This window comes from Atractosteus spatula, chromosome 17 (assembly GCF_055471065.1).
Source record: "Atractosteus spatula isolate fAtrSpa1 chromosome 17, fAtrSpa1.hap1, whole genome shotgun sequence".
In the NCBI taxonomy this organism is placed as follows: Eukaryota; Metazoa; Chordata; class Actinopteri; order Semionotiformes; family Lepisosteidae; genus Atractosteus; species Atractosteus spatula.
Genome location: NC_142722.1, coordinates 13,242,535 through 13,267,457, shown reverse-complemented (window position 1 = coordinate 13,267,457; position 24,923 = coordinate 13,242,535). Strand labels below are relative to the sequence as shown.

The following is a 24,923-nucleotide window of genomic DNA, read 5'->3' as shown; positions in this document are numbered from 1 at the left end:
CCTTGAAATCAAGCATGTTAATTCTGGGAATACATATACAATATCAGACCACTGAGTCAGAATGTATCACGAATATTGACATTTGGAGTTTACATAGCTTGAATCCACTGAGCCCTTGAGTTTGAAATTGAAGTCGGAGAACTAGAGCTCACTCAGCGCCATGTCAGACAGAGTACCGATATGAATTTGGACCTCCCCTGCCTCAAACCCCATCTCTTCCCCCTTGCGGCAGCAGCTTCTTGGCTCATCACATCCTGGGAGTGGGGTTCTGATTGCCTGGCCCTTAGGGCCAGACTGGTTTTGCCTTAGTCAAGTGGGCTAAAGCCAAATTAACTCCAATTGCTCAACACAAAGGTGGTCAGTAAGAGGGCTTGTCTGAAAACGCATACTGTACATATTTATCACATCACATTATCACATTTTGTCAGCAGGTACATTTTTCTAATATACTTTAAGTAATTTAATTCTGAATTCTGTTTTTAAAAAGGTTCATTTAAATTCATGCACTTCACTTATGAAAAACGTGGTATTTTCCATCTGAAGTATAAATGCTGCAATGCTAATGCCCCAAATGTTTATTTTTTAAACTTATTTAACAATGAAAGGATTTACAGCTAGAACTTACAAATGTTTAATTTTGCAGATAGTGTTTGATCACAAATCTGAAACCTTCTCTTGCCTTCACAGATGGTGGAGACCCAGGAAGAGCTCAGACAGCAGCAGCAGCTCATCTCTGACCTGAAGACCCAGAGGGGGCAGAGAGAAACTCAACTGGAGCAACAGGTTAGGAAACTTCAGAGTCTTGGATTCTTCAGCAACATTAAAAAACAAAGAAGATGGTGATGATGAAATCGGTCACTTCTACCTCCTCAGATAAATGACTTGAGTGAGGAGCTGAAGTTGGTGAGCAGCGAGAGAGACGCGCTCCTGTCTGAGAGGAGAGACTCTGCTCACAGACCAGAGGAAAAACTGGAGGAGATGAGGTCCCACATCACCTCCCTCACTCAGGAGAGAGAGCAACTGCAGGAAATCCTGGAGTCAGTCCGGGCTGAGAAGAGTCAGCTGAAGGCCGAGCTGGAGGAGAAGGTACGAGTTGTGGGTAATTGTGCTATTATGAGGAGCTGAAAATCAAATATCTTGATTTTCCAGATGTTTCAAGAAGCTTCAAATAAATTATATGCTAATAACTTAAGTTCCTTAATACAGTGTTATAATTTCTATCTACTTTGGTGGTTGTAGAAAAAGAATGTTTCTGCACTGCCATCTTTAAATCTATGACACCTGAGGAAAGTAAATTTTTTTTTGCCTTCACAGATGGTGGAGACCCAGGAAGAGCTCAGACAGCAGCAGCAGCTCATCTTTGACCTGAAGACCCAGACGGGGGAGAGAGAAACTCAACTGGAAGACCAGGTTAGTATTGATGTCTTCTAATGCTAAGGCACTTTCAAAACAGCTGGATGCTAAAACTGCTGTTAAGCATTTACGATTTCTTGAAGTAAGTACCTGATGTTTTTTCACCCAGGTGAATGAGTTGAGTGAGAAGCTGAAGTTGGTGAGCAGCGAGAGAGACTCTCTCCTGTCTGAGAGGAGAGACTCTGCTCACAGACCAGAGGCAGAACTGGAGGAGCTGAGGACCCACATCACCTCCCTCACTCAGGAGAGAGAGCAGCTGCAGGAAACCCTGGAGTCAGTCCAGGCTGAGAAGAGTCAGCTGAAGGTAGACTTGGAGGAGAATGTTGAGATGGTGAGTACAAAAACTAGGAGTATTATATAGTCAGACATTAACACTTCCAAATGAGTTTTACTTTGCTTATCTTATTTCCTGTAATTATCCCCTATAAAGGCTGGCACTGTAGTGCAATTATTCTCTATAATCTTCTAAAACATACAAAGCTGCAGTGCACAATAGCTTGAGTAAATATTCTTCAGATTTTGTCATTATCTATAATTATTTCCTGTACCTTAACATTTTTGTGATGTTTAAAGTAAGATGTACTCTCTAAAAGCATCCCATGTTTAAGAGAAAACAATATGGATTTCTGTCATTTTTTCATATTAGGTGATTTATAATTAAAAATACTGGAGTAGAATTACACTTTCTGGTATGTGTCTGACTTAAGCTGCTTGTAGTTCAAAGCGAATAGCGTCTCCTGAAGACGGTAACTATATTTATGTGAGTGTTCTAGTAGCAACATGAATAGGAATCATTATTTACAAAGGATAATAGTCAGCTTTCATTACTGCAGATGATTGAAACTCAAGAAGAACTAAGAGTGGCCCAAGAAAAGATTGGACTGCAAAAGCAAATGGTTGAGGACTTGAGGATGCAGCTGATGCAGAATGAATCTCAGATGGAGAAGAGTGGCGGAGAAAACATTTCATCCGACATGACAGCCTTGCAAGATAAAGTAAGATAGATTTTCTACACCTTTGGATTTGCTGTCTTTAGAAATTAATATGATAAAAAGCAAGCTTGATTTGAAATCTCTTCATAGGTGAATGAGTTGAGTGAGCAGCTGCAGTTGGTGAGCAGCGAGCGGGATTCTCTCCTTTTGGAGAAGAGAGACTCGACTCAGAGAACCGAGGCTGACCTGCAGGAGCTGACGACCCACATCACCTCCCTCACTCAGGAGAGAGAGCAGCTGCAGGAAACCCTGGAGTCAGTCCGGGCTGAGAAGAGTCAGCTGAAGGCCGACCTGGAGGAGAAGGTAGGAGCCTTGAACAGCTTTTCCATTATGAAGATTTCTGTGGGAGTGCTTTTTCAAGCTCACTAATCCTAATGCCTTAACTAAAGAATTAACAGAGCACTTACTTTAAAACGGTTCTGTAATACTATTCGGATCTTGCCTTGATAGTTGTAAGAAGGATGATGATGATTGCCTGACTGTGCCATCTTCGAAGCTTTGCTGCTGAGGAACTGGATTTATTTAGCAATTTTTCTTTATTTGGCCTTCACAGATGGTGGAGACCCAGGAAGAGCTCAGACAGCAGCAGCAGCTCATCTCTGACCTGAAGACCCAGAGTGGGGAGAGAGAAACTCAACTGGAGCAACAGGTAAGGAAACTTCAGAGTCTTGGATTCTTCAGCAACCTTAAAAAAACAAAGAAGACTGTGATCATGTAGTGATGATGAAATCAGTCACTTCTACCTTCTCTTCAGATAAATAACTTGAGTGAGGAACTGAAGTTGGTGAGCAGTGAGAGAGACTCTCTCCTGTCTGAGAGGAGAGACTCTGCTCACAGACCAGAGGAAGAACTGGAGGAGCTGAGGACCCACATCACCTCCCTCACTCAGGAGAGAGTGGAGCTGCAGGAAATCCTGGAGTCAGTGCGGGCTGAGAAGAGCCAGCTGAAGGCCGAGCTGGAGGAGAATATTGAAATGGTGAGGACTTCACCAGTTTGGAAGCTATACTGTACTTGACATATAATGTTCTTTTAAACCTGATCGGCAAAATTGGTTTGAGTCAGTTTCCTTGCATGAATTTCCCATTGCAAATGAGTTAAAGATTTCATTTGGCAAGTTGAAAAAGACCCATTTTGTTGTATTCAGAATGTTGAGGCCCAGAGTGCACTTCACTGTGCCCAAGAAGAGATCAGGCAACAGCAGAAATTCATCTCAGACCTGTGATAAGGGATCTGTTATGTCTCAGCCATTTGGTGCAATGCAGCATTCGACTCATTTGTGATTGTTTTGTGTTTTTGGGACTTAAGACAGAGCAGAGCTCTTCAGATACTCAAATGTCTTAAACATCCTTTTTCAAAACCTCTCTGCAGATGAGGGACGTGAACGAGCAACTGAGGTTGGTGAGCAGTGAGCGGGACTCTCTCCTGTACGAGAGGAGAGACTCTGCTCACAGACCAGAGGCTGAGCTGGAGGAGCTGAGGACCCACATCACCTCCCTCACTCAGGAGAGAGAGCAGCTGCAGGAAACCCTGGAGTCAGTCCGGGCTGAGAAGAGTCAGCTGCAGGCCGAGCTGGAGAATGTCGAGATGGTGAGGGCTTTTGTACCTTTTATGAACGTTGGTTCTTTTTTTCTCTTAAACTGCATTTTATCAGTCCAACATATGAGAATCAGTGAGGTTATTTCATTGTTAACTGGGTGAGAGTATTTTGTAGTCCTTCAATAGTGTTTGATGAAACGCCTTTTCCTATGAGGGAATATAGCCATGTATGACATGCAAGCTCCACTTTTGAATCCTATTAGGTATGTGAAAATAGATCCTACAGGAAATTACTTCTAAAAGTATAGGGTTAACAGTAAGAAATAAACCAACTAACAATCAGATTGGCTTTACAGGCTGTTAAGAACCAAGAGGAGCTGAGACAGCAGCAGCAGCAGCAGCAGCTGATGACTGACCTTAAAACTGAGAGTGCAGAGAGGGAAGCACAGCTGGAACAGCAGGTTCGTTTTTAGTGTTGGAATTTTAAGAAATAAAAGTCAATGAAGAAAAATATTTTTTTTGTAGGAAATACTAACTTGCCCACTCCTACAGATAAAGGAACTGAGTGAAAAGCTGATGCCGGTGTTGACTGAGAGGAATCGAGTAATGGAACACAACTCTTGATTAATGCCTTAAAATGCCATTTTCCTAACCTTCTCTACAGTTGAGAGACTTGAATGAGCAACTCAGACTAGTGAGCAGTGAGAGAGACTCTCTCCTGTCTGAGAGAAGAGACTCTGCTCACAGACCAGAGGCTGAACTGGAGGAGCTGAGGACCCACATCACCTCCCTCACTCAGGAGAGAGAGCAGCTGCAGGAAACCCTGGAGTCAGTCCGGGCTGAGAAGAGCCAGCTGCAGGCCGAGCTGGAGGAGAATATTGATATGGTGAGGACTGCACCAGTTTGGAAGCTATACTGTACTGGTCATATACCGTTCTTTTAAACCTGCTCGGCAAAATTGGTTTGAGTCGGTTTCCTTGCATGAATTTCTCATTGCAAATTAGTTTAAGATTTCATTTGGCAAGTTGAAAAAGATCATTTTATTGTACTCAGAATGTTGAGGCCCAGAGTGCACTTCACTGTGCCCAAGAAGAGATCAGGCAACAGCAGAAATTCATCTCAGACCTGTGATAAGGGATCTGTTATGTCTCAGCCATTTGGTGCAATGCAGCATTCGACTCATTTATGATGGTTTTGTGTTTTTGGAACTTAAGACAGAGTAGAGCTCTTCAGATACTCAAATGTCTTAAACATCCTTTTTCAAAACCTCTCTGCAGATGAGGGACGTGAACGAGCAACTGAGGTTGGTGAGCAGTGAGAGAGACTCTCTCCTGTCTGAGAGAAGAGACTCTGCTCACAGACCAGAGGCTGAGCTGGAGGAGCTGAGGACCCACATCACCTCCCTCACTCAGGAGAGAGAGCAGCTGCAGGAAACCCTGGAGTCAGTGCGGGCTGAGAAGAGTCAGCTGCAGGCCGAGCTGGAGGAGAATGTTGAGATGGTGAGGATTAACATGTTTTTTGGCTTCTCTTGGGACCCCAGTTTATTGCATGTTATAAAATATTGCAAAGTAAGGAAACCTTTAAATCTTTCATTTTAGGATATATTATGTGAATTGAAGATTCAAAAATTCCCATTCATTTTGCATTCTAGTGTTCAACTTATTTTCTTATCCTGTTGCATATGAGGACAGGCATTTTCAACCTCAAACCTAATTTTTACATATGTAATCTGTTTTTATCATTTGAAATTAACAATTTTGTGCTCATCCAATTTGGAATTGCATTTTTAAGACTTCTTTCCGTAACTGTTTGGAAGTGAATAATACATGCAGTTACTATATGCCTATATGCAGAGCAATTCAAAGTTAACACATTGCAAGCATCGCAATGCCTAAGAGTGACCACTGGCTGGAGGAACACTACATCCCCTGCAACTGCAAGTTGTAGAGATCAGATACATGAAGAGCCTTGTAGTCCTGCCCTATCCTGCACAGTCACTTTTGAAACCCAAGTCACAGCTGGTGATGTGACCTAGCAGTATCTGGCCATAAGGCTCAACTTGTGATCCTATCACATACTTTTACTTTAGCCACTCGGGAGTCCATGTGAATGAGGAATTTTCTTGTTAATGTTGACTAATCGGATAATACCTTGTTTTCTTTTCTTAGGCTGTTGAGACCCAAGCAGAGCTGAAAAAGCAGCAGCAACTGACGGCTGACTTCAGGTCCCAGAGTGCAGAGCAGTTAACACAGCTGGAACAGCAGGTTAGTTTGGCATACTCTGATCATTACATTTTTTTTTAGAATAAGCAAGAGGACATAAACTGCAGAGTTACTTACACAATCAATGCCTGACCCTTCTGACAGCTGAAGGAGTTGAATGAGCGGCTGAAGCTGGTGACCAGCGAGCGTGATGCCTTCCTATCGGAGAGAACAGACTCTGCTCAGATGTCCGACGTTGAACTGGAGGAGCTGAGGAGGCACATTGCTTCACTGGCTGAGGAGAGAGACCAGCTGCAGGAAATCCTGGAGTCAGTCCGGGCCGAGAAGCAGCAGCTCAAGGCCGACTTGGAGGAGAATGTTGAGATGGTGAGGGCTTGTGCTTTTTGCGTTTATGTGGTGAACTGAAAAACATCAGGGTGAACAATTGTGTTAAAGAGCTTTGGCCAAATGCAGGTAGGTTCTCTAAATGCAGTTGAGGTTGACTACAGCATGGTGGTTTGTTTTTGATTACTGTATAGAAACATGCCCTTTATTAATCTAAATGGTATATGAAGAACCACTTCAAGCATGCAATATTTGCAAACAAAATATGGATGCCCCTTTACCTTCACTGCTGTGGAACTTTCTGCTTTCACAAGCTTTCGATTTAGAGTGAGTTTTGAAATCCTTTGTCACTGGAAGTCATATATTAGGAAAATATGCATCGAAAGCTTTACTGTCACTTTTAAAATTTCACTTGGTAGAATCACTTACTGTCTTTCACAGTCTGTTGAAACTCAAGAAGAACTCAGACAGCAGCAGCAGCTGATGACGGACCTTAAGATCCAGACTGCAGAGAGGGAAGCACGGCTGCAACAGCAGGTTCGTTTAGACTTCCTTGACATGAGGGGATTGTAAGATGGGAGAAGGAAAATTGTAAAGCTTTTCCCCCCGAATCTGTCTGACCCTCATTTTTTACAGATAACAGAGTTGAGTGAGAAGCTGAAGCTGGTGAGCAGTGAGAGAGACTCATTCCTGTCTGAGAGGAGAGACTCTGCTCACAGACCAGAGGAAGAACTGGAGGAGCTGAGGACCCACATCACCTCCCTCACTCAGGAGAGAGAGCAGCTGCAGGAAATCCTGGAGTCAGTGCGGGCTGAGAAGAGTCAGCTGAAGGCCGAGCTGGAGGAGAAGGTACGAGTTGTGGGTAATTGTGCTATTATGAGGAGCTGAAAATCAAGATTTAACCAACTTAAAATAAGTTATTAGCTTATAATTTAAGTGCCTTACAGTGTTATAATTTCTATCTACTTTGGTGGTTGTAGAAAAAGAATGTTTCTGCACTGCTGTCTTTAAATCTATGACACCTGAGGAAAGTAAAATTCGTTTTGCCTTCACAGATGGTGGAGACCCAGGAAGAGCTCAGACAGCAGCAGCAGCTCATCTCTGACCTGAAGACCCAGAGTGGGGAGAGAGAAACTCAACTGGAACAGCAGGTTAGTTTTGATGTCTTCTACCGCTAAGGCACTTTTAAGGCACAGGTGCTGAAAGACAAAATGGCTGTAAGCTGTTTTGAACTTATTTTGAAGTTAATGCCTGATTAATTTTCAATCAGGTGAATGAGTTGAGTGAGCAGCTGAAGTTGGTGAGCAGTGAGAGCGAGACACTCCTGTCTGAGAGGAGGGATTCGACTCAGAGAACTGAGGCAGAACTGGAGGAGCTGAGGACCCACGTCGCCTCCCTCACTCAGGAGAGAGAGCAGCTGCAGGAAACCCTGGAGTCAGTCCGGGCTGAGAAGAGCCAGCTGCAGGCCGACCTGGAGGAGAAGGTAGGAGCCTTGAACATCTTTTCCATTATGAAGAGGAGGATGTTGAGTTAGTGAGGGCTTTTGAGACTTGTTTTGCTTTCCGTGGAACATCAAATACTTTTAATTGAGAGTGGAGGTCTCCAGCCTTTGAGGGCCAGAGAGTCTTCTGGGTTTCATCCCAGATTTGATCTTTATGGCCTTTTCAAATTTTTTAGTCTAAAAAGTGAAATCTGCTTTAATCAATTGCCAATTAAAAGGTACATAAAGGGGTCTGCCTTCGGGAACTGAATGGGGAACTCCTTGTCTCGACGTTTACTAAAGAGGTCGAGAAGTTTTGTCCAGAATATTATTATAGATTAGGTCACTTGAAATGATAAATTCACTCCACCTTCACACAACTGCTACGACATGGGCCAGTCTTTGTCACTGAACTGAAACATTGTCTCAAAGCGAAACCGACTTTCAGTTAGATTGTTCTTTGTCCAATGTGTGCGAATTTTCTGAAATTCCTCAAATCTATTCAATGAATGAGAGTGGTTTTAAAAGTTACAAAAAACAAAGCTGTTTCTAAGATTTCCCTAAAATTAGTCCTTACCTTGTTCTCAACAGATAAATAAATTGAATGAGGAACTGAAGTTGATGAGCAGTCAGCGTGACACTCTCCTGTCCGAGAGCAGAAACTCAACTCTGAGAACCGAGGCTGAACTGGAGGAGCTGAGGATCCACATCACCTCCCTCACTCAGGAGAGAGAGCAGCTGCAGGAAACCCTGGAGTCAGTCCGGGCTGAGAAGAGCCAACTGCAGGCCGACCTGGAGGAGAATATATCAGTGGTGAGGGTTTGACATTTAGCTTAACTGAATAGCATTGTGATTATTATGGGTTAATGCAAGGAACTTGAATACAAATCTTAACATAGAACTAAAACCCACGTGTTTAAAAATTGTTGTAAAGAAACCTGGTTTCTCTCTACAGGCTGTAGAGACTCAAGCTGAACTTTGCCGTGCTCAGGATGAGCTGAGAACTCAGCAGGAACTGATCTCTGACCTCAAGACTCAGAGAGCAAAGAGAGAAACTCAACTGGACCTCAAGGTGTGCATTTTTCACAGCTTTGCGGATTACTTAATTGATTTGGATAGATCCTTAATTTTTTATGTGGCAGTACACTTAAACAATATTTTTACACCTGCAGGTGAATGAGTTGAGTGAGCAGCTGCAGTTGGTGAACAGCGAGCGGGATTCTCTCCTGTTGGAAAAGAGAGACTCGACTCGGAGAACAGAGGCTGACCTGCAGGAGCTGAGGACCCACATCACCTCCCTCACTCAGGAGAGAGAGCAGCTGCAGGAAACCCTGGAGTCAGTCCGGGCTGAGAAGAGCCAGCTCAACTCACTGGAAGATGCTGTATCCAAAGTATGTTTTCTTCTCTTTTCATTGTATAACAGTTTTATAATATCCAAATATTTCAGTGACCAGTGACCAGTTTAAGGTGAATCATTTCAGCCAGTTCCCAAGAAATGTTGGAGATTTGGATTTGAATATTTATCGAATATTTTCCAGTGCTAGGTTAGGAGCTGGGTGGCTGAAATGATTTAATTCAGGAGTTGGAGTTTTGGGAAAGAAAAAGCTGTTACTATAGACTTTCAACCACCCTGTTTGGAAACTACATTTTCCACACCTTCCAGTTGCAGATAGAATTACACCAAGTCCAGGATGAGCTAAACAAGAAGGAGCAGGAAGCTGAGGAGCTCAAAGGCCTGGTAGCAGATAAAGAAGTCCAGTTAAACTCCATGCAAGAGTCTCTGTCTGCAAAGGCAAGTTGTGTTTTTTAGAATCCCACAGATGAGAATGCTAGGTAACAAACTTAGGAAAATAAGTCTAGACAAAGGCAAAGGCTACTGTCATTCTGCCTTGATAGAAGAAAAACCATAAAGCAAGAAAGCAGCTTTGCAAGTAATGGTTCTAATAAGGATCAATGAAAATGTGGTTAAAACATAACCCAGTTGTTACCAAGCTTAATAAATTATGCATTGGTATCATTACATGAGAAATGTGAAATCTTCTCTTTTTTTTTTGCACAGACATGTAAATATACCCGTATGCTTTCTGGTTCATTTTTTTTTTCCATCGCAAAAACAGCCTCAGGTGTATCATGGAGTTTTTTCTTTTAAACGTGCTGATTTTCTCCCACTGTCGGGTGTGGGCAGGCGGCCGTGTTCCAGCAGCTCGTGCAGGGCCAGGAGCGCGCGCTGGAGGAGAGAGACCGCAGCCTGGCAGAGCTGCAGGGCAAGGTGGCGGCTCTGGCTCAGGAGAGGCAGCAGCTGCAGGGGAGCCTGGAGCACCTCAGGGAGCAGCTGGAGAGCCAGACTGAGAAACACCAGGCTGTGAGTGACCCATGCCTGAGACCTCAAATAAGTGCAATGCTTAAACGGGGAAACTACCATTTAACTGCATCTCATCTTTGGTGTCTAGGGATTATTTTGTGCAGATATCACATGTAAATTGTAATGAATTATTTTTCTTTTTGGAATCAATGAATTATTTTTCTTTTCAGCTGATTGCCGAATTTGAGCTGCAGTCACAACCGTCTGTCAGTGAGGACCAGAGGCAGTCTCAGCGCCTTAAGGAATTAGAAGAACAATATCAGGTGTCTGTTCTATTATGTGACTCTGATGAACAATTTCCTTTACCTATTTCTTTTTCCAATTTGTGTGTCATATTTTGCTCCCAACCTAAGTCTGCTTCTTGCTTTCTTGAAAACAGCCATCTTAAATTTTTGAACATTTAACTAGTGTCAATTATCCATTACATATGGCTGATTAGTAGGAATGAGTTAACAGTCAAAGGTAAAGCAAGACTTTTCTTTGTTGCCAAATGGGAATCGAAAGCACACACGTACAAGGCTGTATAGTTCTTTCTATACCTACGATGTGGGTGTCAGTATTGTCCTGCCAAATTATTGAGTTTACTAATACTCCAAGATATAAGTGAATACGATTTTTGGACAAGCAACTAAATCAAGATTGGTCATTATTGCATCCTCTGGTTTACTTGCTTTCACATGACTGCATTTTAGTTTAAAGAAGCAAGAGTAGCTGTTGCTGACTTGTTTCTCTTTCCCAGGAATGTCTGAAGAGATTTCAGCTGCAGATTGACCAGTTTAAGAGCTGTGCAAAGAACATCAGTGCTCTGCTAAATAAGGACACGACCTCTCAGAGCAAGCTGGTGCGGCAGTTTATCTCCTCCCTGCCTGCAGAGCAGAGCAAATCCATGCTAAAGCTAAATTCCGGCATCAGTAAAATAAATACAGATCTTGTCCTTCGTCTGAGACAACAAGCGGTAAGTTGATATTATTTTTCCTTCAAGCATCCATTTAATTCTGCCTTGCTCTTAAAGGGTCTTGACTTGTAAGGCTAATATTAGACAAAAAGGTATTTTATGTTTCCTTTGCATGAGACAGTGGAGGGAGACTGTGATTATAGAATAATACCTTATTAGTGAAAGACTAACATTGGCAATATAATTAACACTTGATTTAACAGGTTTCATTTTACTAGACTTTGGATTAAATGTACAAAATCTGCTAAAGGGGAATTTTGTCTGTAAAATCAGATAATTAATGGGAAAAATAAATACTGCATGGGTTTAAAATTCAGGAATATCAATGGTGCACTGTAGGAGTGGGCAATTGCTTACAATGAGTGTTTCATATGCTTTAGCAAATTTTCTACAGTGTATTTCTGACCGAAATTAAACTTGTATATTTATGATAAAGGCACAGGAATAACTTTTGTTACAGAAGTCAAAAGATTCCTGAAGCATATAGAGAATTTTTTTTTTTCTGTATAATAGTGTGATTTTGGGCTGAAAGTCATCTGTGATAAAACGGATATTCAGCAATAATTTTAAGTAGGTAGATGTGTAGGCTGCAAAGGAAAAGGTAAAGGTTTATTCAATTCTGAAACGAAAAGAAGAAGGCTCCACAGTCAAAATGTTGTCTTTTTTCTTTTCAGTATAAACGTTTCCTTTCAGGAATAAACCTTTACCTGTTCCTATCCAGCAATAATGGACACCCCTCCCCCTGTTAGTCCATTAGACCAAGGTTTTACAGTAGAAGATTCCATCTCTATTTCAGATGTGGTTTCAAATAAAAAACTGCATTTCAAAGGGCCTTTTTGATTGTAATATTCCTGATACCCATTAAAAAACCCTTTCATTGCCAGTGTGTGTACTCCAGTATTGCTGAATTACACAAAGATCACTTTGAGGCAGCTCTCCAGCACAGCATTGCCAGCTTTGAAGAGCGCAAGCTTCATGACCTGCTGATCCAGAGGATACAGAGGGCCTCAGGCAGCAGCTCCGAACACGTCAGCCAGCAAGCACAGAGGGCGTCGGATCTCCTGGAGGAGAGGCAGAGACAGGTGCAGGTAGGCAGTGGAAGGGTTTGGTTCAGTACTTAAGCCACAACTTGCAATTGCAGTGGGGGGCAGCGTGTTCTGTGGGTCACACATAAGAACTCCAGTTTCTGAAAACCTGGATTTACCACTTAAACAGGTCATTGAACAAAAAACATAAATACCTTATGAGCCTCACAAGGCTAGCTGTGTACTTCTTAGTTACTAATATTGCTTTGCTAATTTTTAAGTTGAAGTATTTGTTGGAGAGGTGTGGAAAGGCTAGATTGCAGGTCTTGAAGATAGACCAGACCTGGACTGATCTTTAGGCGTGGGAAAATCGGTATGCTTGCAATGACCTGCATTGTCTTTACCTCTTACCTTCACACAGACATAATACGTTAATTTTATAACCAAGAAGGGAATGCAGAGACGAACAGTACACCTGCTCTGTTTAAATCGACAGGGGGCATTGTCAAGAAGATAGAATTTCATCCGATAACTTTATAAATTACTTTCATTTTTTTTATGAAGGAAATGACTGAGATTTTGGCAGAGCTGGAAGATGGGTTATCTTGTCACGCTACCAGTCGAGCACAAGAGCATCCGATCCAGGAGGAAATCAACAGGACTCTGAAAGCGCTGTGTGCTGCCCCTACAGCTGGGTTTGTAGAGCTGGAACAGGTCCTGCAGAAGGAGAATACCAGGATGACTGAGAAACTTCAACAAACAACACAGGTCTTAGAGGTAAAGTGATCGTTTTTTATTGGTTTAGTCCTCGGGGAGTCTAAAGGCCTTTTTTCCAGGGCTTTATTCTAAACTTATCCAGATCCACCGAGGCGGAGTGGTGGCTCTGTGGCTAAGGATCTGCGCCTGTGGCTGGAAGGTTGCTGGTTCAAATCCCGCGGCTGGCAGAGGAGTTAAGGGCCTGAGTAAGGCCCTTAACCCCAACTGCTCCAGGGGCGCCGTATAAATGGCTGACCCTGTGCTCTGACCCCCAGCTTCTCTCCCTGTCTGTGTGTCTCATGGAGAGCAAGCTGGGGTATGCGAAAAGACAAATGCAAGAAATTGTATATGGCCAATAAAGTGATCTCTTATCTTACTTGAACAGGTGATACAAGTGAACAAGCACTGTATCAAGGTGATACAAGTGCACAAGCACTATATATTATTATACATATTTATAAAGTGACTTTTGTCTTTGATCTCAAAGAACTTTAGAAAAGGAGAGGCATGGTGGTTAGCACTGCTGCCTCACAGGCCCAACATCCTGTTTATGATTCCACCCTGGAACATCTACTGTATGTGGAGGTTATATGTTCTGCAAGTGTTTGTGTAGGTTTCCTCTCACCTTTGATAGACAGGCAGATTAGATTTGATAGGGACAATTTAGTATAGCTGTTCTTGAGGGGAGTGGTTGGAGATGTGCACTTTGGGTGGGGTTATTCCAGTTACAACCAGTACAAAAAGAGCTTGCAGGCTTCTCTTTATTTGCATAAACACAGTAGGCTGAGTAGCCTTCTCTGATGTGTGGCAGACTGGCTCTCTGACCATCTGTGTAAAGCTCCAAAACAAGACCCCAGATAACCAAATAACCTTCCATTTGCTAATTGTTGTTTTAGCCCTCAAACCCTTTGCTTCTTGCTTGCTTTTCATGATTGAGAAAAGTGTGGCTGCTGTTGACATGTAATTTAGCACCCTGCTGCTTTTTTCAAACAAATCCTTCCGGGGTCTTTGGTTGAGGTGTTTTCTGTGGGAAGTGAGCCTCAGTTCAGATGCAACAAAAAATGATGTTTTTTTTCACTTTTATTTTTGTAGGGCCTAAAAGCAAAATACTATGATATTAAGGAGAGATGCCAAACCGTCATTGATAAGTCAACAGCAGAGCTAAAGGAGCAGAGGGACAGGAGTCAAACTCTGCTGGTGGAATTGGACCATGGGTCTCCCAAAAAAGGGTCCGAAGTGCTGCAGGAGAATCTCCGGCTGCTGGAAAGACCTGAAGGGAGTGAAAAGGAAATAAAGGTACGACTTCTAGAAGACTTTGGTATTGGTTTTTGTGCACTTTTTAGTCTAAAAACCCTTTTGATTTTTAGTTCAAATACTGAATGTTTGCTGTTTACTGTAGCTATGAGTTTAAACTTATATGAAGACTCTGCTTTTTACTCGCCCATGTCATTGCCTTGGTGGGCCTCAATAAGAGTGAGCTATCTTTTTTCCCCCCCATCACGGGGTTTTGGCAGACAATGCAGCTGAAAATAAAGAAGCTGGAGGGATCCCTGGCTGACGCAGAAGCCAAAGCTGCAGATCGGAAGAGAGCCGCAGACGGGATGCAGATGGAGCTGCAGAAGCTCGTGGCCCAGGTGAAGCAGAGAGACGAGTCCATCTCGACCTTGAGACGCAGCTTGAGCGAGCTGGAGGTGTGTCTTCCCAAAGATCGCACGTCGGACAGTAACTCACTTTAGAGCCACTTAAAGTTCAATTCGAGAATTAAGAAAAGGCACCGCTGACCATTCCAGCAGTTGATCATTCTCTCACAGAGTTTTCCACTGTTTTATTGAAATCCTGCATGTGCGGTGACCCATTGGGGCCAGTGGGGTATTGTGTGGAACAGGAGTGTAAATGTGTAATGAGCCAAGTATGATTTATTTTTGCTTTTCAGAAAAGGGCAGAGAAAGGAGCGGCTCCGTATATAGAAGAGCTGGAAAGCCTGAGGAGTAAACTTGTTAAAATGGAGATGGAGAGGACGGGGCTGTTGAAGAAACAAGAGCAAACGTAAGGGCACCCTCCGGACTTCACTGCAGTCGCCCGGCTTGTCCTTATTTCTTTTCTTATCTCCCTCTGGTCTCTGCGCTTCACTGCCCCCACCCTAATGGGCCTTTTCTTGTGTTTGTTGGATTTTGCTTAATTCTTGCCGTTTTCGTACTGTACATTTCCTGTACATTTTTCGTTTTGTGCAGTTCGTGGATTTGAACATTGGTGGCTCTGGCTAGGTTAGTTATATGAAATAATATTACCAGTAATAGGTTTAATAAGCTTGTATAAACTTCACACAGGGATGGCACAGTACTGTAGCTTGCTGGTCAGTGCCATTACCTCACAGAGCTGCATGTTGCGTTCAGTTCTGGCCTGAGGGGTTTTCTGCACGTGATGTTCAGGCTCCTCCCCCTGTTCGAGAGCTTTCCCCAGCTGGCTCAGTTCCCTCCCAGCTTCCAAAGCCCTGCTGGCTAGGTCAATGGGCGTCTCTGGACTGGTGTCATGTCTGCAGCCCAGCTCCACTTTGAACCCTGTGCTACTAGGACAGGCTCTGAGCTTTTGTTACCAACCATTTCAGGAATAAGAATCTTCCCGATAAGATACATGGCTATGGATCCATGATATTAATCACTTGTAAATACCGCTTTTCTAGGGTGGCTGCAATGACAGCAGCCCTGGAGCACCGAGATGAGTCTCTCAGGAAGCTCAAGGAAACTCTTCGGAAATCCCAGCAGGACCAGGAGGCCTCATGTGAGTATTCTGTCAGGGAGAAGAGGCTTGTACAGCTCCAATTACAGAACTACCTTTAAACCCAACCGGGGACAAGTGACAGTTTGAAGCAGTATGTCGAATGGATCGTCAGATGGATTTCATTTCTAACTGGGATTACCAGGCATTGTATATGATACAAGTCAGCATTTCCCGAACTCGTCTCTGCAGCGGCATCTGTGCATGTGAGATGTTAAGAAAAATGGGCAAATTTTCCATTTACTTAGCAAGGCTGGCGTGGATTTTCACAGCTAATACTAAGCTTATGTTCCACTCCTTTCTGGGAATTGAATGTGTATAAAGAGAATCCACCCACACCTCTAACAGGTGGATTTAGTATATGACCATTTCCTGCTTTTATCCCATTTAAATGTCAATGACTTCATGTTGAATTTGTATAGTCAATAGAAATTGCCAGGTTTGAAAGGTTAATGTTTACCATTATCTACTAAACACACATACCAGTTTTGAACTTTTTTTTGGAACTTAGTGCAGGACCGCTGCATATAAGCCTTATAGTTAAAATAATACAAGCGCAAATATAACCATAAAAAGGCAGACCTGGACTTGGTCTGCAGCAGTTTAGGAAGACTTGAGCTGAGTAAAGGCATTAAATGAAGAGCTGAAATGTTACAGAACCTGCATATTCTCTTGAGCTACAATACAGTTCAGAGTTTTTATTGTTTACCATCTTGTGACGGGTGGATAGATAATGGCAAGGTTTTTCTTTTCTAGTTGTCGCTGATGAAAAACCCCATACCAAGGCTCCAGTCACATGTGGTGGGGGAAGTGGGATTGTCCAAAGTACCATGATGCTCATGATCAAGGCTGAGAAAGCCAAGCTAGAAGCAGAAGTCCACCAGCAGAAAAAGAAAATTGGCCAAATGGAAAGGTAAGCTTATGCTAAGAGTCTCCTGGAGTGGAACAAAGGGAAGAGTACATTTGGGTATAAGAAAATATTTGCCAGACAGCAAAGCAGCTCTTGTAAGTCAGGGATTCTCCATTTTGTCCCCAATGTGCACAACGCTAAAGTTGCATTAAACTGCACTCAGGGGACTTTGCGTACAGGACACTGGATATTTGGAGACTAAACTGGTAATGGCTAATTTGTGGTTTCACCAGCAGAGCAGAATAGGTGTTGATTAAGGGCAGATGGAAGGCAGCAGCTCCCAGGATACCACTATTACAGATCATGAGGTTAAGGCACAGGAACCCTGAGGTTTCATACATATGTCCTGTGGGACAGGTGTCCTTAAAATTAGGAGACGTGTTAGTCAAGCTGTCATAAGGTCAGGAAACTATAATTACTCCCTCAAATTAAATACATAGGACAAATATACACAAAACAAGATAGGATTGTTTTAATAACAGACAAGAAAAAGTAAAGACTTTTTATTCCCGTCTCCCAAGGAATTTGAACGATGAAGAGAGGGTAGTTTAACTATGGTGATGTTTCTAACGCTTTCTTAAATTGGACAGTGTGGTGTCCAGTCTGCAGGCTGAGGCGTCCAAATGGAAGGGAAGGGCAAGGAAACTGAAGGAAACGTCGGGGTTGAAAGGTTCTTTGTCCGAGATGGAGACGCTCTGTGATAACCAGCCCAATTTGTCTCCACGCACGCCTACTAAGAGAAGGCAGGTCACCTCCGAAGGCTTCATCCTGGACTCGCCCAAGAGCAAATTCTTTGACTCCCGGTCGGGGTCTTTGTCCGTCGCCTGTCCAAAGCAATTTTTTGACAACTCCACTTTAGGAACAATCCCAGGTTTGTTCATTACATTTAAGACCTATTGATGTATGTCTTTACAACATATTGCGTCCATTGAAGTCTGACATTTGCGTGAATGTTATTTTGTATTTGTTAGAAATTGCAAACCATCCACAGTCGTCCGTGGCAGCTGCCAGCTTGCATGATAATAGTAAACCAGCGAAGGGTAACTGATGTTCGTCCCTAGCTCTGAGCACTTGGGGCGGTGGAATGATTGTAAGGCTTTTAGCATAGTGATGTCTCATTCCACCTACTTGCATGGGGAGTTCACCTGAGCTTTCTTTTAATACACTGATGCCCACTCCTGGTGCTGGCGGCCTGCCAAGTCTTCTGGGTTTCATCCTGGACTTTAAATGACTCTAATCCATTATTTGCTTAATTGGTCTATATTAAGTTGACTCATTGAAGATGTTAACTTTCCTATAAAACCTGGTGGACCGTGATCCTCCGAGTCCCAGAGTGAAGATCCAGTCCCAGAATGAAGTTTTAAATGTATGCTTTCAAGGTTGGGATACGCAGTGTCTCTGCTAAGGATCAGACTAAGCAAGAATAATTTGGTGTGGCCACACATTCTGGTGAAAGGGTCATTTGCTTTGTCTTTAAGTATTTTTGCATCTAGGAGGGAGATTTTCTCCTTATGATCTGGAAGAGCAATGAGGGAGTTAGATATCTGCTATTTAGAAGTAATCAGATGCAATAATTTCTCATTTTAAGCTGGGAGTTAGGTGCATTACGCCCAACCAGCTTGGCGTTACTTGATATATATCTGGTGTGTGCTTTATTAAAACGTATATGGTGCGGAACTACTGTAGTTATTGATCCAACCTCTATCCATTATTGATATTTTTTATTGAATTTCAGTTTTGTGCTAGGACAAGTACCGCCTGTTCGAATCTTACATCACATGCACCAAATCTATTTTCACATCCTATCCTGAAATAAGACCATCAGGCAACCTAGGCTGTTTGGGGGTCTCTAAATATTTGCATTATGGTTGTTTTGTGGGGGTGACAACTTAATTATGTATTGAGCAAGTTCTCTATTATAAAAAATATACTGTACAAAACTCTTCATGAATGGACATTATAATTGTACTTAAAAGTTTTTGTTTCACTTCTGCAGATGTGAACCCAACAGCTGAGCCCAAGAGTGAGGGAGACTGGTGGTCACTAGCTCCTCAGAAGGATGGAGCTGAAAACTGCAAAACACAATAAAAGGCTGAGAAAGATGTTTAGACTTCTAATAAACTTGTACATTTTACTTTTGCTTAAATAGAAACAAACCATCTCTACAACAGATTTTACATGTTTGTATGTGTTATTGTATTAAACCTATATGTGTTTGTATTAAACCTTTTGATTCTATATTCAGTATTTTTTTTTATAGTGGTGAAAAATAGCCATCATCAGAAGGTATTTAAAATGGGGGCTAGTCTTTTTTTCCTCAAAGTCACTGCATGTTTCCTGTAGCAATATAAGGGCAGCTTGCACAGCAAGACCTCTTCAGTTGCGGATGACTTGAAACAAGTGAGCAAGAGCTCACTCGTATCTTGTTTGATCTCACAGCACTTTAGACCCCGTTTGGTAGGATTGCTGTGTTTCCTGCTCTTATCATTAGCCTCCAACCACTTGCCAACCCCTAACCTTGATCATATTCCAACATGAAGGCTCTGGCCCTTCAAACCAAAACTGATTCAGTTTATACGTAGAGTGCCTTGTACCCTGTACAAGTTAAGTGTGAGACACCAACCTATTGTTCTTGTACGGTAAAAAAAAAATGCACAACTTGCAATCAGGTGGGTTTTGGAAAACTTTATTACAGTGCTGAAGCATGTAGACAGTGCAACGTGAGAAGCACACTCATCTTGTTCTGTAATGGGGATTGCTAAACATTTCTTGTTGCAAGTGCTAGAATGTAAAAGTGCAAGGGATATAGAGAGAAAGCTACAGGAAATTCTAATCCTTCAGGCAAAGGTTGAGCTGCTCCATCCCACGTTCTGCGGTTCCATGTCAACAAAGTTAATGTAGATCCTGAATGTGACAGAAACAGTAAGATGGCTATAAATATCTTTAGAATATTACAACAGTAAGTTAAGGTAGTATCAGCATCATTACCAGATAAGTATCTTAAATCAACAAAGTAACTTACATTTCACATTTTATCTCCCACTGATGCAGTGGGATGTTTTGAAAAACCTCCACCATCCTAAAATCAAGCACTTCTCCTCCCCCATAAAGAACCACCCAGCAACAGCTCTAACGTAATATAGTTTGAGAGATTTCCTGTTCTCTTGCATACTTACAGCTCTAGTCACGGCGAGTAAAATAACTAGTACTTATGCTAGGTGCCCTAAATATCCCAACACTGCTATGCTTTCTGAAAGCTTTAGATGTAGTACAGCAGACTGTGTTTGAACCCTGTCCAAGACACTATAGCTATAACAAAGGTTTAGGTAGAGGTTATACATAGAGCCCATGTGCTTGCTCAGAGCTGCAAAAATAGCACTTTTGTTTCACGGCCCGCTGTGGGTGTACTGTACCTGTCTCCAGAGATACCCAGGTGTTTGGTGAGGAGTCCACATAGCAGCTTGGAGTACTGCTTGTTCTGCTGCCCCCCTATCTTCCCAATACTGTGCAAGGAGCACAGAGCACAAGGGTCCGACTTCCCCCCAAACATCATGGTTTGGTCCGCGTTGATGTGCACAGCGATGTACTGCATGATACACGTGAAAGATACAGGTTTAACTCAAACTTTCAAAAAGTGGCAAAGATGGTAAGGCTTCAGAGACTTCTGAAACTGTTTCTGATGCACAGTTTAATTTTATCTGCAAATACTCTGATGACCGGTTTTTCCCAACACTATTTTTATACTAACGGTCCCCATAAGTGAATCCCTTTTACGCACGTCAATAACAAAAGAAGGAACCAACATCAAATATACAATCCACAACGAATAGAAAATATCTTGAACACTCCACAGTAAATGCAATTCTGCCATTTGTCAGCCATAATATTCCCCGCCTTTTGTGAAGTGCTGCTTACATTTAGATCTTAAAGCAAAGGAAACCTAATAAAACGTAGAACAGTCTAGAAAGGGCAGCAGTGAACTAGATTGCCACATAAAATGGTGTCGTCACTACCGCTGAAATAAGTGCAAAACTGAACATAGTCCAACTGACTGAATTGACGCCTGAACGGAGCGGATGCGACCAGTCATGCCTGAGATATGGGGTGTCCGTGCGTGCAGAGGCATTCAGCACACGCGTGATGATCACCCGGATAATTAATGAGCTTCGGCACAACGGAGCTACAAGTAATCACAATCCCCTGTCAAGGGAGCCACTGCTGCCGATTTATTTACCCACATGGGCTCATCGATGACAAGTTTGTTGAAGAACCTATGCAGCGTTTAAATAACGACTCTTTTCCCCACACTCACTCCGTCATTGGCTAACCTACATCTCACTGGAAACAGCAAAGTCATGTCCCGGCCATCCCGTTATCACACAAGACGCTGGTTCCCGGGGAGGGTCGCCGGGACCCCGGGAAAATCAGAACTGCCCCCCGGGACCGGACGTTTTCGGACCCGTTACACCACGGGGGTTTCTGTTGCACGATGCCGCCTACCTGCGCAGGTTTACCCATGGCTTTCGCCAGCTCCTGGGTGGCTTCTGACAACAGGGACGCAGGAATGGCGTCTTTGGAGACATTCGTGCTCACGACGAACATCGGCATCTTTGCTTGCAGTAAAAGCTCCGGCCGAGAAGAATATGTAGCGGATCCCACCTGAAATAAGCAGCAGTGAATGAACTGTCCTGCGTGCACTTGGCCCTAACTCCTTATGGCAGATTTGCCACGCAGGCGCACTTCACACTAGAGGCGGAGTTATTACAACCATCAGTCACTGCAGCACATGCGCTCACCCGATTTGAATGACGTCAACGCGCCAGCATGTTACACTCACGCCCGAAGAAGGCTTCTTAGGATTTTGATGTTTTATTGTATTGTTTAATTGAAAATTTGGAAAAAGAGCATTTATTTATAGTCAATTTATTAGTCATTCTTGGTAAATTTCACATCCATAAATCAAAATTGTCTAATAATACTCCCCTTTTTAGTTCTTTTGAGGTGGAGCTGAAACACTTTAAATTATATTAAAACAATGAGAAATAATAAAGCAAGGAAAACATATGATATATGTAAAAAATACAATTTGATCACATAATTTACTTCATTACCTCTGGCGGCTAAATGTTTTTTTCTGTTTGTATTTTTTCTCTTGTACCTGTTTTTGATCCTCTGGTTGTAGTTGTATTTGTAAATTCTTTATACGTTTAATTTAAAAAAAACGTAAACCTGAAGAAGGCTTCACGGCCGAAACGTCGTGTGTTCTTTCTCCCTTTTTTTCCAGCATGGAATAAACCTATTACTAGTTCCTTTGCCTACCTCCTGTAACAGAGAACGTGTTGTGATCGTTACAGACGCAGTTGTGGCAGAAAGAGGCAGCTTCTTCGATACAAAATAAGAACACTGCAGATTTATGTTAGAGTAGTATGTCTGTGGAAAAGCATAATCATATTAACATAAAAGGGGTATAAGACGAGAAAAGGATCTGTGTCCTTTGTACCAGCCTACTTGTTTCCTAACAGCTATCCTGTTATCCTGTTAGCTGTTAGCTGTTAGCTATCCTATCCTCTTTGCACGGAAGACAGTTCCAAACACATACAATTGTGTAGAAGAAGTGCCTCCTGTTATGTTTTTATACATGTATCCTCTTGTAGTTTTCGATATTCGGGACTAAGATTGAGAAGCTTGTGTCATCGTAAGGGCGATCTTTTACTCCCAGGGATGTATCTGGTCTGTCATCTTTAAACGAATTAAAGAGAAGCAATTTCTGTTTCCAAACTTTTTGAAAGCGAATGGTTTGTAAACCTAAGTCCTGCGTTGTTTCAGCTCCGTGAAGGTGGCGCCCCTACAGACAGCACAAACGATGAAACCCACCTCATTCATTAGTGCTATGTTTGTGCCGGTTTGTGCCGTTGAAAGTAGCGTTTGTGCTGTTTTCGTTCCCGAGATATAGCGCCTTGTTTTTCTGGTGAACGTCTGTCGAGTTCAAGCGCTCTGTTACAGTTCAGCTCGTACCCTTAACATTTAAAAAACAATCAATATCCATCAACATATGAGCCTCTTTAAATGTGAATAATACTTAGACATGAGGCATGCCAACAAGTTAACTATCTATGACATAAACCTGTGGTTGTAATGTATGTAAAACCACCGTGATGGTCAGATTTATGGTTTTTATTTTCTAAGGCACGTTTTCCTTTTCCTTCCCTACCGTGACACGCTGTTGTCAAACGCGTAACTGTGTGATACTATCGGGACAAGACCTCCGCAGCATGTCATGATAGGGACCCCATGTATAAGGCATGTATATCGCGGCAGTGTATATCACGACTGGCGCCTTGCTTCCATGCCACCCTGGCACCACTGTTGCAACAAAGGTCTCAAATCAGGACATGATATACCTAGATAGGACGTATCGCGACATGGGGGCAGCATATTCTGTCAGGGTATGTCCTATCGCAACATATGGACTCCATGTCGTGACATGGGGGCGGGGCGTTTTGTTGGGGGTATGTCATATCGCGATATACGGGGTTTCATGTCGCGACATGGGGGAGGGGCATTTTGGCGGGGGTATGTCATATCGCGATATACGGGGCTTCATGTCGCGACATGGGGGTGGGGCATTTTTGCGGGGTATGTCATATCGCGATATACGGGGCTTCATGTCGCGACATGGGGGCGGGGTATTTTGACGGGGTATGTCATATCGCGATATACGGGGCTTCATGTCGCGACATAAATGTGAGAGTTTTGGTCATATCGCGATATACGGGCTTCATGTCGCGACATGGGCGTGGCCGTTTTAGTCATATCGCGATATAGAGCCTTTCATGTCGCGACATGGGGTGGGACACTTTTGCCAGGGTATGTCATATCGCGATATGTGACCTCCGTGTCACGACATGGGGATGGGCGTTTTGTCGGGGGGGTACGCCATATCGCGATATATGGACTTAATGTATGGACATGCGCCAGTCGCAATGGGTATCGTGATGTGATCGTGATGCGCGCACTCCTATCGTGACATGCTATCGGAGTCGTGAACGCGCTGTGGATGCCATGACATTCTTTGTCTGCTATTCTGTTTTAACCTCAGTGCGGCTTCTCTTAGATTGATCAGTAATTGGAAAGCAATGGATGTGTTACTGTTACTGTGTATCCAGCATGCTCATACAGCACACACGGTTCACACGGAACTCCGCTGTGGCGCTTTACCCAATCAGAGTGTCGATTCTCACTCTTCACCCAATCAGAGTGTCGATTCTCACTCTTCACCCAATCGCGGCCCGAGCTGTTCGGGGGTTTAGCCAATCACGGCTCTGAGACCTGTTCAAGCCAGCAGCGCCAGGTGGATCGGCTTGTTCACTGTCAATGAGAATCTATTTTAAAAATGCTTTACTTATTGCAAAATAACTACATCGGCTTGTTTTTTTAACTTCTTTATCGATTCACAATGTCCCGTACTCTTCGAAATAAATACATTTTTTATTTGCAATATTACTGTCTCCGCTGCTTTCTGTAATGAATACATGGTATTTTAACCATTTTAATCGTATATTTAATGTAGGGGAAACACCTTCTGCTTTGTACTTCAAAAATGAATAGAAATGTAAAGTGTATGATCATTATATTATTATGCTCGTGCTTTCAATTTTGTTTTTTATTTTAAAATTATATCGATTTTGAAACTAATAACTAAAACTGTGAATATGGGCTCTCGTGTTGCACCAGCGGTCATTTGGAAACTGGTGTCTCTTCGTCAATGAAAGAAGTACACAAGCAATACATTTTCGAGCACATGGTTAAAAATTAAAAGAAAACACCTAACCCAATGAACTAACATAGTAACTCCTCCCTAAATGTAAGACTGTTTATTCGTGTAAAGGCTGCAAAGTCTGGGGTCAACTTATCAAAAGATCACAACTGTAAGATCTGCTGGTCGTGACTTTGCTGTTTTGTACGTCACAGAGTGATGTCACAGCCAGGAATAAAAGGCGCTATATTGAAATATATTGAAACATCCACCCCACTCGAGCAGACAGACTCGGAAAACAAATTGCTTCCATTGTTTTCATCACAATCAGGAGTTAAAGTACCGAGTTTGTTGGTAGCACAAACGCTACTTACAGCGACACAAGCCGGCACAAACGATTGCGGTGAGTTTTGTCGT

General features: G+C 42.8%; 2 protein-coding genes across 2 annotated transcripts in view; one reads left to right on the top strand and one right to left on the bottom strand.

Moving 5' to 3' along the window:
• cenpe (centromere protein E) overlaps positions 1-18,838 on the top strand; it is a 30,969-nt gene extending 12,131 nt beyond the window's left edge. Inside the window, exons 26-59 of the mRNA XM_088935459.1 lie at positions 688-783; positions 874-1,016; positions 1,059-1,086; positions 1,315-1,410; positions 1,523-1,744; positions 2,247-2,408; positions 2,496-2,708; positions 2,959-3,054; positions 3,160-3,381; positions 3,774-3,992; positions 4,298-4,402; positions 4,606-4,789; positions 5,265-5,440; positions 6,110-6,205; positions 6,308-6,529; positions 6,929-7,024; positions 7,124-7,336; positions 7,543-7,638; positions 7,758-7,976; positions 8,538-8,780; positions 8,923-9,039; positions 9,140-9,358; positions 9,631-9,759; positions 10,153-10,329; positions 11,069-11,284; positions 12,169-12,372; positions 12,874-13,086; positions 14,158-14,361; positions 14,580-14,756; positions 14,999-15,111; positions 15,746-15,843; positions 16,597-16,753; positions 17,341-17,621; positions 18,747-18,838. Of these exons, the coding sequence (XP_088791585.1) occupies positions 688-783; positions 874-1,016; positions 1,059-1,086; positions 1,315-1,410; positions 1,523-1,744; positions 2,247-2,408; positions 2,496-2,708; positions 2,959-3,054; positions 3,160-3,381; positions 3,774-3,992; positions 4,298-4,402; positions 4,606-4,789; positions 5,265-5,440; positions 6,110-6,205; positions 6,308-6,529; positions 6,929-7,024; positions 7,124-7,336; positions 7,543-7,638; positions 7,758-7,976; positions 8,538-8,780; positions 8,923-9,039; positions 9,140-9,358; positions 9,631-9,759; positions 10,153-10,329; positions 11,069-11,284; positions 12,169-12,372; positions 12,874-13,086; positions 14,158-14,361; positions 14,580-14,756; positions 14,999-15,111; positions 15,746-15,843; positions 16,597-16,753; positions 17,341-17,621; positions 18,747-18,838 (5,544 nt within the window). The remainder of the gene's footprint in view (positions 1-687; positions 784-873; positions 1,017-1,058; positions 1,087-1,314; positions 1,411-1,522; positions 1,745-2,246; positions 2,409-2,495; positions 2,709-2,958; positions 3,055-3,159; positions 3,382-3,773; positions 3,993-4,297; positions 4,403-4,605; positions 4,790-5,264; positions 5,441-6,109; positions 6,206-6,307; positions 6,530-6,928; positions 7,025-7,123; positions 7,337-7,542; positions 7,639-7,757; positions 7,977-8,537; positions 8,781-8,922; positions 9,040-9,139; positions 9,359-9,630; positions 9,760-10,152; positions 10,330-11,068; positions 11,285-12,168; positions 12,373-12,873; positions 13,087-14,157; positions 14,362-14,579; positions 14,757-14,998; positions 15,112-15,745; positions 15,844-16,596; positions 16,754-17,340; positions 17,622-18,746) is intronic.
• A 582-nt stretch (positions 18,839-19,420) lies between these two features.
• Positions 19,421-21,504, bottom strand: mif (macrophage migration inhibitory factor). The gene is made up of 3 exons (XM_088935708.1): positions 21,251-21,504; positions 20,164-20,336; positions 19,421-19,654 (listed from the first exon to the last, which is right to left on the bottom strand). Exons 1-3 carry the CDS (start codon positions 21,356-21,358, stop codon positions 19,588-19,590), a joined length of 348 nt encoding a protein of 115 aa, XP_088791834.1. The 5' UTR covers positions 21,359-21,504; the 3' UTR covers positions 19,421-19,587.
• Between the last annotated feature and the right edge of the window lie 3,419 nt (positions 21,505-24,923).